This window comes from Eumetopias jubatus, unplaced genomic scaffold, assembly GCF_037043125.1.
Source record: "Eumetopias jubatus isolate StellerSeaLion01/CBP00866 unplaced genomic scaffold, mEumJub1_p1.0 scaffold_3, whole genome shotgun sequence".
Taxonomy (NCBI): domain Eukaryota; kingdom Metazoa; phylum Chordata; class Mammalia; order Carnivora; family Otariidae; genus Eumetopias; species Eumetopias jubatus.
This window is the reverse complement of record NW_028274809.1, coordinates 17,038,462-17,052,405: the sequence shown is the minus strand read 5'-3', so window position 1 is coordinate 17,052,405 and position 13,944 is coordinate 17,038,462. Positions and strand designations below refer to the sequence as shown.

General features: G+C 44.9%; 1 protein-coding gene across 1 annotated transcript in view; it reads right to left on the bottom strand.

Moving 5' to 3' along the window:
- EPHA4 (EPH receptor A4) overlaps positions 1–12,691 on the bottom strand; it is a 132,434-nt gene extending 119,743 nt beyond the window's left edge. Inside the window, exons 1-3 of the mRNA XM_028105224.2 lie at positions 12,601–12,691; positions 9,398–9,465; positions 4,529–5,192 (exon numbers count right to left, since the gene is read on the bottom strand). Coding sequence (XP_027961025.1) covers positions 4,529–5,192; positions 9,398–9,465; positions 12,601–12,691 — 823 coding nt within the window. The remainder of the gene's footprint in view (positions 1–4,528; positions 5,193–9,397; positions 9,466–12,600) is intronic.
- Positions 12,692–13,944: the final 1,253 nt, after the last annotated feature.

Sequence of the window (13,944 nt, the reverse complement as noted above, 5' to 3'; positions counted from 1 at the left end):
AGACCACTCCATAATTCACACTCACAAAAGAACCCTGGTCACATGAAGAAGGGGAAAAAAAAAAGTATAACCAAAAAAGCACAATAATTAAACCCTGTTCTTCTTGTATATAAAGAATTGTGTCTTTCAGTGATCACAGCCAGGCTTCAAAGCTGGAGATAAAAGCAGCCATGTGATTCAAGCAATTGATTCTTAAAGACATGATTCAGAGGTAGAAGAAAAATTTCAAAGGTGGAAAAGATATGAAGCAGCATCTCTCTGAACTATATTTTAAATGCTTCCTTTCCAGTACTTCTTTCTCCTAAGATCTTTCTAGAGTGGAGTAGGAAAAACCAAGTAATTTCTTTTCTTTTTTTTTTTTTTTAACATAAATCTCTCCCTCTTTTCAGAGCCCAAATTTGAAATATTTCTGTTATAGCCATCAAAGCCTTTCTATCTTGTTCTTTCTCATAAGAGCTTTTACTGATACCTTTTGCTGATATGAAGGCATCATATATTAATGAAATATATTAGGCCCTGGATATGTATGACCTGAAACAATCTACAGCAACAATGTGTCTTTCAGCAAGGCTTGATTCCTATGGAGCTTGACTTTGTCCCCGCTGTGATTCTTCGGCTTAAAGAGTGACTCCAGAAGAATGCCTTCTTTCCAGCAGTATAAGCAGTGCTTATTAATATTTCACAAAGAGTAAATCTGTGACTTCCCTTTCATTTTTCAGCTTTTTAATTAAGCAGAAAACATGTTAATAAAGCATCTTTTCCTCTCTTGGTCTGTTTAATCTTTCTGAAGGAATGAAAACAACCCTCCAGAACATTTGGACCATTTCCTCACTGGGGGGGGTATATGTGGGGGGCAGGGGGGGAGGTGGCGATGCTGGGGTCTGAGGTATATTTTCGATTTCCTCCAACGGTCTGAGGAGACTTGGTCACGAGACTAACTAGAGCAGTGACTTATCCTCTGCAGCCAATCACTGGGCAAGTTCAAACTCTGCTGAGGCCAGCCAGCCATGCATTCTCCTGAAGACGCCCGAGTGGCTACTACTATTCTTTGTTGTCCGAGGAGACGGAGCCACATCATTTCAGAACGTGTTATTCAAGAGCAGAATGAACTTGCAGCTGCTTCAGAGGGCAAGCCCGCCATCACCTCTTGACACTTTGGACGTAGCTCTCCATCCCTCGCCTCCATTAGCATGTACTGCTTGGAGGTAAGAAAGTCAAGAGGAAGTGTCACTCTGTCCCCGAGGTCCCTTGAGGACTCTGGCAGCTGACGAGGGTTAGATTCAAACAACAGCACACCCCAGGCCCCCACCCACCCTGGCCATTTTTGCCCAAGGATCCTTTGTCAAACATGTAAGATCTTAATCCATCTTCACTCTGACCTCCCAGACCCCAAGGAAGATGGATGAGGAAGTGAGTGACCTTTCACCTGTTCTATTCGGCCTGCAACAGTAGGCCCACTGAAAAGACAATTGGGGAGGAACCTGCTGCCACAGTTCTGAAGACTTGCCAGTTCCCCTTTTCATCCCTTCTTAAGCTCTCTCTGCGCCTGGCCTTTCTTGTCCCGCCCCCAAATCACTTTTCTCTCACTCAAAGGAAAGTTCGCTTTCCGACAGGGGAGAAATAAAATGACACTCTCCAAATATTATTTTCAACATGAAGTGTAAAAACAGACATTATTCTTTGTTAGGGCAAAGGCAATTCTTCCATCCTATCTTTAGCTTTGACTTCCAAGAGGGGCTGGGAGATGGATGAACTTCTCTTTCGCTTGTTCAACTCAATACCCTTAAAAGTCCATGACTATGACTGTGAGAAGGACAGAGTTACCAAAGAATTGCTAGCATTAACACTGGTTTAATGCTTAGGATCTGAAAGACGACTTCTACTAATCTTATATCACTGTGTCCTTATGGCAAGACTGTAAGCTAAGTACAATTATTTTCAACCCATTTTATAGATGAAGAAACCAAAGCTCAGAGGGCTTAAGAAACATGCTCAAGGTCATACAGTTAGTTACAGGGACCACAGTTGAGACACATTTCTTTGTCTCTGTGTTCTTTCTGCTCTACCTGGATGCTTCCCAGTAATGACGTCAACGATGGAGTGAACGTTTTTATTACTACTAAGATTTTTACAGTCTTGAGTCATCTTTAAAAAGTCTCACTGAGGTTTGGAGTTGAAGAATCTTGCCATTGAAGTTTTTCCTTCCTCCCTAAATTCATCAGCAATGCCTACCTGGTACTATCAAGAACAAATAAACAAAGGGCAAGATTTTGTTCAAAAATTGTCTTCTTGAAAGAGTTAGGCATTTTATGAGCAGCAAAGAAAATACCTGGGTAACCAGAGTGAGAACAATGAAGATTCTAAAAAATGGCCTCAGTCAACCTCCCCTTCCATTAAATATCTGGCCTTGTGTTAGGAACAGTTACCTTAGAAACGGACTGAGTCTAAAACATGGAGCCCCACCCCTTCCATGAACCATATGATTAACTGGATTCCCAAGATTATTTCCATAAAGCAAACCACTAAAATGTTCAATTGGCTTTACATTCACTTCCCCCTCCATCTTTTTCTCTTCTTCTTCTAATTTGGGTTGTAAAAATGTCAAGGAGTTTCACAGTGTAGCAATGTATGAGCTACGGGGCTCTACAACAATTGAAAATCAATGACATTAGATACAGAGATATACTAATGCCGGAGAAGGAAATGGAAGACAATGGTGTTCTCTCTCTCGCTCTCTTTTTTTTAATACATACAAGAATCTTGACATGTGAAGACGTGCAAGTCCTCTCTTCTAAAAATCAAAAAGGCAGAATAATTTACTCTAAAATGTGATTCAGTGTCATCGCCCTGTTCATGTCACTGTACCTGCTATGATGATTGCAGTGTAGGTGCCAATAACAATGCACTCACGTATATTCTCATACTGATACCAGGTTAGGTTTCAGGGTTTCAATTTGGTACAGTTTATCCAGTAGTTGCTAAGTCAAGAGCCAACACAATGATCAAGAAATTAATCTTTGCAAACAACAACAAAAAAAACAACTTTAAATTCCAACTTCAAAATTTTCGAATTTACGAGTTTAGCTTTTTACTCCGAGTCAACAGACAAGGTAGCCAGCCTTTATTGTTCTATTTGCAATGAATTTACGACATTCCTTGTTAGCTACTCCTGGAAATAACTAGCAAATCAGGAATGACATTGTAAAACAGTATATACGGGAAAAATGCACAACCTATGACATCAAATTACCAAAAATGCAACTTTCTTCAGGTTATAGCTGTTGATTTCCAGTCAGTCGAGTGGATTGTCCCATAGTTAATCCCACCCTGTCATTAAGATGGTTGAAATGCCAGACAAATTGTTCGGCAGTCAGTTATTTCGGGGTCTTTAATCACCAAATCAGATGAACCATGTGGCAATCAGTCTACAGCTCAACAATCACCCTGAGAAAAGATTAATCGGATCTGTTCCATAAGTTGGGACCAGAGTTACACTGTTTAATAGTAACCATAATAAGATTGGCGGCAGTCAATAAACTAAAAATAAACACCACGCAAAAATAACAACCTTGGGATAACTGATTTTTTTAAGCCCTAATCCACACACCACACGAGCACTCCGTATAAATATGAACTCTTCTCATCTCTTGGAAGCAAAGCTGCTACGAAGAAAACTATTTTACCAACTCCCCAGAAAGGGGAAATAAGAGAAGAAAGAATTGCATACACTCCACTGCAGGTAAGAAAGAAAAAAAAAATCACCTTAGTAATGTGATAAGTAGTAATTAGCATGATACAAAAGTCTAGATTTCTTCAAAAACTCAATAACCAAAATGGATCACAATTTACTCTTGCCTCTGACCACACAGATCAAATAAGACTCTTACTAGTTCTTTAGCACCTCCTCAGGGAAATCAAGAGGTCTTTCATCAAGATTAATGTCACTTGCAGACCCTATCAATGGGAGCTCAGTGGAACAGAATGCACCTGAAACTTTGTCACTCCACTTCGTTGGGCCACGTCTACACAGGCCCATGAGGCAGGACAAACTCGATTTTAATCAGCAGGCGGGATTTGCAAGCCGGGAATCCTAGTTTCACATTTAAGTCGTTCATGTACATATATATACCACAAGAGATATTTACCATTTTTGCCATTTTACCAAGTCTATAGCCAGGGAAAACTAGGGTTCAAAAATGTGTCTGCCCTCTTTAAGTAAGAATCAATCAAGTCTGTTTCTTCAGCTTGTTCATTTACATTTCAGAGGGCCCGTCAAGCCGGTTCAGATCTAAGCGCCTGTTAGCAAATGTGTTTGGCCTTCTGCTGATTACACAGCATCATTTATTTTGTCAGTATTAGAAACGTCTTAGCCTTGCCACCTGGAGCTATAGCATTTACTCATTAGACCCCTCTGTCCCGCCACATCCCACAGGGGCTGCTAATTACTGGCTTTACTCCATTTAGTCTCATCTCTGATTTAATTACGTGCACTAAGAACTAATGAAAAGTACAATATGGCTCTTCTTACCTTGGCATTCTCCATTCCGCTCTTCATGCCCAGCATTGCATAGGCAGTTGCCAATGGGTACCAGCCATTCACCATCTGCCCCACAGTACATTTTTGGCACATCCTTCTCTTCTGAGTTGTTGACACAGGAGCCTCGAACTTCCACCAGGGAAGACGTATCGGCCCCTGTGATGGTGTCTGGAAACTGGGCCAGATTGCGAACGGTGAGCGGACACTTCTTATAGAACACACGGACTGAGACCAGGGCTATGCAGGCCCCCACATCCTGAAAAGCCAGATAAAACCCCTTTTTGCTCAGGGGCCCTACATCCCGGATCTCGGTGTTCAGCTTCATGATTCTGTCACCAATGTCCACTTGGGTGAAGCTCTCATCGGCCGCAATGGTGTCAATCTTGGCAAACTGGCTCTCTCGGATAAAACGCTCTTTGTCGTTGTCTGATTCATAGTAGTAGAGGTTAAACGTCTCCTTGCAAGTCCCCATGACACCCGGAAGACTGTTGCAGTCTCTCAAGGTGAACTTGATTTCAATGTACACCCTCTGAGCCCCCTCCCGGGTGATCCAATCAGTTCGCAGCCAGTTATTCTGGCTGGGTTCCATTACGTTGCACACTTGGTAGGTTCGGATTGGTGTATTTTTTTCATCCATTATACTCACTTCCTCCCACTGCAAAGATCCAAAGGAAATGTATCAATTACAAAATGTCATCATGCGATGACTTGTCAATTCTATTTTACACTCATAGGACAGTGATGATTTTTGTTTCAGGGAGGTAGAAAACTACTGAGAACCAACCCTCACTAACAAAACATCTTATGGGAGTTAAGACAATATTTTATTGGGGAGGTGTTTTGTGTGTGTTTTTTTGTTTTTTTGTTTTTTTTGGTGGTTGTTTCATTCTTTTGCCTAAAATCCAGAGGCCTGGGGAGATCTTTTGCTTATGAGTTCCCAGCAGTTCCTTGTGGTGGTCTAACAACCTCAGATTCACCTATTACAACAACTACAATTTCAAGTGGCAACAGTTCAAATTTACTCATAAATGAAAAACTAGTATGTGTATTGTTTCAACAACTGAGCAGAGACCTGCAAATTAAGAGCAGGAAGAAAGAAGCTTGCCAAAGGAAGACAATTATCAGTTAATTAGTGGTGCTCCTGTCAGAACTTTGCTCTCTAATACCTAAAAAAAAGTGTCAATTTTTTTTTTTTTTTTTTTTTTTGGCACTGTCACTATTCTTTAAAGGGGTAAAGAAAATCTCACTCTTCTGGTTTTGGTAATCCTGGGAAGACAGAAAGTAAACTTTATGGTTGGATTTCTCAAATCCACTGTTATTTATAACAATTAAACACTTTTCCAGAGCTGTATATTCTTATTTTTAAAACATATACCATAAGTAAACAAGAACGCACACATGTTTTGCTTCTAAATATTCTGTGGATATTGAAAATAAAATAGTAGGTGGTGCTTATGACTGAAAGCCCAAGAAAATTAAAGGACAGTGGTAGGATTTTCTTTGCGATCTACTTCCTAACATAAAGATTCTAACAGTGGGACAATCTGAACTCAGTGTGACTGGAGTAGTAAAAACTCTCTCGCCACAGCTTTTAAAAATAATCCTAAAAGCAGCAAGATTGTTTGGGGGGCTCCTATAAGGCCACTAGGCAGCCTCCAATTCTTCACAAGTATCTACAGTAATGCATTTATATAGATCTGGTATAAATCAGCTTAAGTATCTAACACATGAATATAATTAGAAGAAAAAAAGATAGTTAAAAAAATTCATATTCTATAATAGCTCCCCTTAAAGCTCCATTCAATCCAATGAAGTACGTAGAACCATAATGTATCTTTTAACGAGTTTTCCATCTGTGCATTGGAAAACTATTAATGGATGGAAATGTTACTACGTGAAGGGCCATACTGCATAAAATTCTGTATCCTTTTTATCTGCTACCATTATGAAAGTTGGAACTGGGAGGGTAAGTGCCCTGTGGTGATTAAAATTTCTTTTTATCCGCTAAGCAATAAATCACCAGTAATTTACTTATTTGGGGGAAATTCATGTAAATCCAAAAATAGATCTCCACCTTCAAAAAACCCTACTCAGCATGCTTCTCATCTCAGAACAAAGGGAAAATGGAAAAACACATTTATCAGTGTAAATGAAAGCTCACAGGGATATCTCCACAGAGTTCATACCGGAGAGTTTGGGTCTAATGTGAATTTTCCAGCCTGAACTTAATTGTCTAAACACATTGATCAATTCGCCAGAACAATGACAAATCTCACCTTATTTTTTGTATTTTACAATCAGTGTCAGAAACACAATATGCTCCTTTAAATGAACACTGCCAAGAAATTAGAATTTTTTTGCCACAATGTTGCCATCAGGAGCCATGACTTTCTGTTATTCTTATGTTCTGCTTAGTTGTTCTTACAGAAAAAAGACAACAGTGAGTTGTCGCTGACTATATTTCATATTTTACTTTGTGGTACTGTCAAGTAAATTTTCTGTTTCTTTTTAAAAATAACAGTCACAACAGATAAATGTCATTATTTATTGACAAAACCATGACCCCAAGTTTCCAGCCAAGAAAGATGTGAATCGTCCTAACTCTAAGTAGAAATTTCAGAATAACTGAAAGACACAAATGTGCTTTTATCTTCAGCTGGAAAGAACTTTTTAAAGCTAATCCATCCATACTAGGTAGATAATCTAATTCATCCCTTCATTCTACGCCTGAAAAAGTCTTCTTTAATTACAAAATCTACAAATTAATGAACCTTTATAATCTGACACAGAATTTCTCAATGGCTACTATGTATTTTGGAATGACTATTTCTATTATACATAAATAAAATTTCATTTCTCACCCCTCACAATGAGTCCCTAAAATATTACACCCACCACATTTAAGGAAAGAAAGATGCTACATTCTACATTCAGAAGTCTACATTCAGCCCACAGAAAAGTTCTGGGTTGGACACAATCAGCTATATATGCATGGTATTATTTTAAGAGACCTCAAGACGAAAGTTTTGTGTTTATAAAAAGCGAGCAGGTGTTCTTTCGGCAGTTTGGAGTGGGTGCGGGATATGGGATGTCTACAGCATATTAAGTTGCAGTAAAAGCTTTCCAGAAACTAGATAGACCATAGACTGTGCTCAAAAATGTGTCATTCCTTGCTTTTATACAGGTCACATGTATATTTAGTGTAACAAGTCAGGTCCCAAATCATACTGGATGCATTCTCCCTTCAAACTGGAGAGCAGCCCGTAAGAAAAAAAGACTCATTAAATTTTTAAAGTACTGATACCTTCCATCTTCAATTTTGCTAGCAGTTCTAATACACTGAACTTACAGAGCTTTACTCCTGGTGTAGCCTGGGAAAGCCTCCCTGAATCACTGACCTTTCCAGGGTATAGGATTAACAAGAGTCTGACTCTCACAAGATAAAGCTGTACCTTTCTTCGCATTCAAAGGACGAGGGCAATTGCCTGCAATCAGCAGTGAATACAGCTTGTCTACACTGCCAGAGGCCTGCCAATCACTCTCCCTCCCTTTAAAAAATGGTTTTGAGGGCTGACTAGAATTTTTCAGCAGAGATCCAACCAACTGCAGTCAAGTTCAGGCAGAAAAACAGGAAGGCAAGGCAAATCTCCGTTTTATTTCACATGGATCCCAAAACCTGTTTTGGAAAAAGACAGCCTAACATTCTCCATTTTCATGACAACTTCCTTGCCTTATTTTTAAAACCCTTCCTCTTTTATTACAGTTTCCGTGCATCTTTACTGTTTTGATCCCTTATCGTTGATTCAGTGGACAGGTGGGAAGCACCATACTGGGGGCTGGTATTCCAATCGTCCCCTGCTAAAGATGCCTTGTCTTTCGCCTCCACTGCTCTCAATCAACTGATTCAGTCACAGACTATCAAGCTGATAAAGGCAGAATGATCTTAATTTTTAAAGGATCTGAGAGTTCCTTAAATTTGACAGAAGTCGGAGTTACATGTTATACTGATTTCTTTCCCTAGCCGATTCATTCTGACCTGTTTTGAAGGGTGGAGCGGGGAGAATGTGGCCATTGACCTGTATTCTCTGAATCTTCAGAAGGAGGCAGTGAAGGCACATTTCAGAAGAAATGAACAGTGATGCGTTCTCTCATACCTTCTATTCTAGCTTCCCCTTTCCCAGGGGCTCAAGATTCCAAATACGTAAACTTTTTTTACATTCAGCGCCAATAGCACAAAAGCTTGGGGGTTTTTTTCTGTATATATTGTGCCCCTGGCACAAGCCCATAGGGTTTCCTCACAGTGTGCAAAAGAGCTGCAGTTGATTTAAGGTTGTGAGATTTAAGGTTGTGAAATTTAAGGTTGTGAGAGGTAAGGACGTGCCCCTCCCCCGCCCCCATTGCCTATGCCTGGAACTAAACTTGTGCCTGGTACAATCAGAAATGTTCTCTCCCCTGATATCTTTATTTATTCATTTTCCTCATCTAGAAACAGAACAATTGCTCTAAAATTAACCCTGTCAGGTCTTCACGGCCATCACAGTAATAGGCACAAATTCTAATTTGGTCCCTGGATCATATTTCTTGTCAGTATTTTAGTTTTAAATAGGCATCTAAGTCTATGCCTCCACCAATCTCCTAATTTTGAAACCCCTTTCTGCCCTTTTGGTTTCTAGTTCTTCCATGACAGACCTATCCAAAGGGAGTATAGGATTTCTCCAACAAAGCGTAATTCACTTCATAGGCCATGGCGGAAATCTGAACCCCTCACCACAATCAACAAGAATCAAGCCATTAGGACTCTCAGAAAGTTGCTAATCACTCCTTTTTACCCTTTGGATCAGAGAGCAACTCGGAACTTACCCCTCCTTCCAGAGGGCTCGCTATCCACCCAAGTTCTCCCTGAACAGATCTGGAATCCAGTAAGGTAACTGCAAGAAAACAAAGGAAAATGGATTAATTTCCGATTGCAAAAAAGCCAATACTACAAAAACCATTTGCCTGAGCGTTTCCATATGTTCTGGGGGTGTGCATATCCAACTCTGATCAAAACCTAAACTCAGTCTCACTTATGTAAATAATCATTACTTACTTGATCTTCTCCCATCTTTGAATCTGCACATTCTTATTTATTTAACTTGCTTAGCATTTAAAATTCCATCCCAGGCGTGAGCTGATTCATTTTCTAAAAAGGATGAATAGAGAATCTCAAGTACAATTCAAAAAATAAATATATCTATGTAGGGCAGCTACACTCCAGAGCAAAATCAGCATTCATCTCTGTCTGGTATCTACTAGAGTTATTTGTTTTTGCAAGTTTCAGATGACCACATAACTCATCATCATGGTGACAGAACCACAAGTGAATTCTAACAGAGAGTATTCAAAGGGTCATGAAAAGGCTCTCTCCTCTACAATTTCTTTTTTCCCTCCCCCACCAAATAAAGAGGCCCCGGATGTGGTATCTGCTGCTTTTTTAAAATATCCAAGTTTCAAAGGGGTAATGGCAGACCTGTAGAATTTAGAATGCCAACACACTGGAATACTCTCTTCCCCAGGTCTTTTGGAGGACAACCAGAGACTCGTCCTCAGCCTAGGGGGAAATCAGGGGTTTGAATTTTAGATGAAGGAGTGCTGCCTAATAGATTGAGTGTTTGTGCTTCACCTAAGCGTGTGTGTCGAAGCTCAGGGAACAGGGAAGCCGGCTACAGAGCTGCTATCCCCCCACCCAGGCTGGAACTGTCCTAGGCACCGAGGACATTTTAAAGGACACAATGGATTCCTAACCTCTCCACATTCCCTTTCCCACCGAGATCTGCAGGCCTGGGGGTCGAAAGACCCATCTCAAGGGAACCACTGGGTTACTAATTTGATCAGTGAGGCTGCCTCTTTAGGCTGGAGGAGTGGTGGGAATGGGGAGCCCTCATCCTTGCTCCTGAACGTTCCGACTCTCCATCTCACCCCTAGGCCCCTGAATTCTGCCCACCTTCCCTCATTTCATCCCCAAGTCAAAGGAGTTAAAAACTGCCGCTTTCTCCTGGTTTTCCCGAGGAGCCTGAATTCCTAGGGTCTCTTAATTATTTTAAAATGTAGAGCCTTCCCTGGGTCGCTCCCGCCTGGAGTTGCGCCCCCCTCTTCATTCCCTCTTCTTGGTCCCTAGAGAAAAGCCCGCTACATCCATTTGGATTTATGTAAGGTGGATTAGGGACACAAAGGGAACAATAAGACCCAATTTACAAAAAAAGGGAGGGAGTAGAAAAGGAGGGTAAAAGGGAGAAAAGGAAACGTGATGGGAATAAAAAGCAACAAAATGAATTAATTTTTAGGGGGGAGGAGGGGCCGGAGGGGGGGGAAACACTCCCCCGCTTCGTTCTACATCAGCCTACAGCTCCATCAACACCGTTTTTGTCTAATGCTCCCAAGTTTTCCTTCCAAAAGAAAAGGCAAGAAAGGGGAGGGGGGAAAAAGAAAAAAGAAAGAAAAAGGAAAGAAAAAAAGAAAAGAAAATCTCCGTTACGTCTGGAGCCAGAGAGGTCTTGAGGGACGTCCTAACAAGTGTGCGAAGTAGTCAAGAGAAAGCGAGATCCATGATTCCACTAAAAGGAATGACCCTGGGGACCGAGGGACCGCAGCGACCGAGAAGGCACCAGAAGTCAGTTAAGAAGAAGGGAGGAGATCGAGAGGGTGGGAGAGCGCCCTTTTCTTCCCAAACGGTGTCTGCCGGCAGGTGTGTGAATCTCTCCCAGCCTCCGTCTGGCGAGCTCTGGGTACCGGCTGCCCAGCCAAGGCTAAGTTGGTTTTTGGCTCCCTCCTTCGGAACAGGGAAAATGATAGATAGCGCAGGGATGCATGGACGGATTCTGGAGAGATGGACGCCTGAATAGATGGATGGATGGATGGATGGATGGATGGATGGATGGGGGAGGGCGCGGGGCGGGGGTGCTGTGAAAGTGTCGACGAGACCCGTGCAAGGCTAGATGCACGCTGACTCGAGCACAAGCAACATGGAACAGAGGCTCACACAATCAGGGCACTCACGCATAGGCACACAATCGTCCGCGTCCACGCGGGCACCCGCGCCCCCACATACACGCATTTGCGCGCGCGCGCGTACACACACAGACTCACGCTGACACACAACACACACACACACACACACACACACATTCAATTCGCCTTTCTCTGAGATCATCAGAAACTAAATGATCAACACCCACCTCCCCTACACAGAAACAGACACAATCTTTCCAGCACGTCCGAAGAGACGCGCAGAAAACAGCACCCAGACGGGTCCAGTCCGTCCCGCGCGTTCCATCCAAACTAACCCAGTGTATAGTTCTGGGGGCAAAAAGCAAAAACTACTACGTTCAACTTGCCAGAGGGTCCCCCGTTCTGCGGGGTGATCTGAAGAGAGTGGGGCCCCGTAGGCCAGCGATTGCACACCCGGAGCGCGCGGCCCAGCCGGGAGAAAGGTGTCTGACGCCGGATGCTACAGAAACCAGGTCGCTGGCGACCTGCAAAGCGGCGCCACGACCGCTGTGCCCCTGAGGCCCCGCAGCTGGGTCCCGGGAAGCCCAGGGCTCGGGAAACTTTGCAGAAAGCTTGAGCTCCAAGGCTTTCGCAGGAACCCGGGAGCACCAAGCACTCATTAGCTCCAGGCTTCCGTTCCCCCCTTGACCGGGGCTGGGTTGGGAGCGGTGATAGGGAACGCTACGTCCAAATAATTTATTATTATTATTTGTTTGTTTGTTTAGTCCTGGCGTTGGCTCTAGTGTATCCCCTTGGGCGCCTGGAGCCCGCCTCGCCGGCAGATGCTGATAAACTTTGTCCTTTCGCTACAAACTTGGGTAGCCCAGCCGAATGCAGGGTCACCGCCCGGGGAAGGCTGCCCGGCAGCTTCCCACTCCCCTTCGCGGATCCCCTCGTGCGGGCCCCCTTCTCCGGAGTCGGGGCGCACCGCTCACGCCGGGATCCCCTCACAGCCTCCGGCCTTGCGCTCCCGGGGACCATTCACCCGCAGGTCCACCTCTCTGCCCGGGACCACGGAAGGACCGCCTCGGTCTTACCTTCATTCGCGGGGTACACCCTGGAACCGGTGACAGCGTCGCAAATCCCAAAGAGAAACGAAAAGAGGACGAAATAGAAAATCCCAGCCATGGTTCGCCGGTGCCAACGCTGCTCCTGCCGCTTCTATCCCAGTGGAATAAATGCTTAAGTTAGGAGTGCAGCAGGCTGAAGACATTGCCAAGGGGGTGGGCCCAGCCCGTGACGTTCACCCGCCAGTCCGGGGCCCGCGGCCAATAGTGGCGCAGACGGGACGGCCCCGCCCCGCCCCACTGAGCAGAGCCCGCCCCGAGGTCCCGCCCCCTCCGGGCTCGGTGGGGCGCGCGGTCTCCCGCGGCCTCTGGGGCCCAGCTCTGCGGGGTTCCTACCCCCGCCGGAGGGAGACGGCGTGGTCCCAGGACCTCACCTCAGGGGTCCAGCCCTTGGGCAGCGGAAGGAGCTTCGAAGACTTAATTGACTGGGGGGAATCCGAGGAAGATTGGCAACCCCCTCCCTCCCCAGGCCCCCCCCACCCCCCCGCCATGGGCGGTTTGAGATGGAGGAAAAGGTTCTTTTACTGCAATAAAATAAGTATAAAGTTGACCTGCCTCTTTACTGTTGCTCTTTTCTGAGGGTCGAAGCGTTTGCGTCTCGCTCGCGTGGCTGGCACACCGCCTATGCCACCCTCAACTACCTTGCCCTGTTTGTGTCTTTATGGCGCATCTACAAATGAAATGCTCTTTGGGGGAGTTCTGTGGTTTGATTATGTCTTTCTTCCTTGGTTCCCCAGCTGCCTGGAAAGCAGGGACCTAATCGGTTCCCAAAGTCCAGGGCCGCTCCCGGCGGGAGGTAAGGCTCAGCCACAGTCTCCAAAGACGGAACCAGTGACTTTCTAGCAACGGAGAAGAACCCTCTGGTTGTTCCTCGCGTTCACGCAGCGCGTCTCTTCCCGGCCCCGGGACAGGACTTGCCATCGCGCCAGAACGCCGCGAGAAGGCCGGGCCTGAGCTGCAGGGAACCGGCTGCGTGTTTCCCCGGGGGTCGTCCCGGAAACCAGGCCTGGTCAATCCCGGGCGCCGGGGCAGAAGCGAAGGGCGTAAAGTGGGACCCGGGGTACCTGCTGCTGCCCAGACCCCGCAGGTGGGGACTCGGAGGCTGCCCGGCGCGGTTGCTGCAGCTCTGCGCTCCGACGGCTCCCGGGAGCTGCTGGGGACCGCTCTCCGAGCCCTGGGCGGGGTGGCGGACGGCAGAAGCGGCGGAAATCCTCGCAGCTGCCCCCACCCAGGCGCCGAGAGTGTCACTGTTAACCTCCGGGGACGTAGGTCCCACCGGGCCTTGGTCTGTCCCCAGATGTCCGGGCTGCAAGA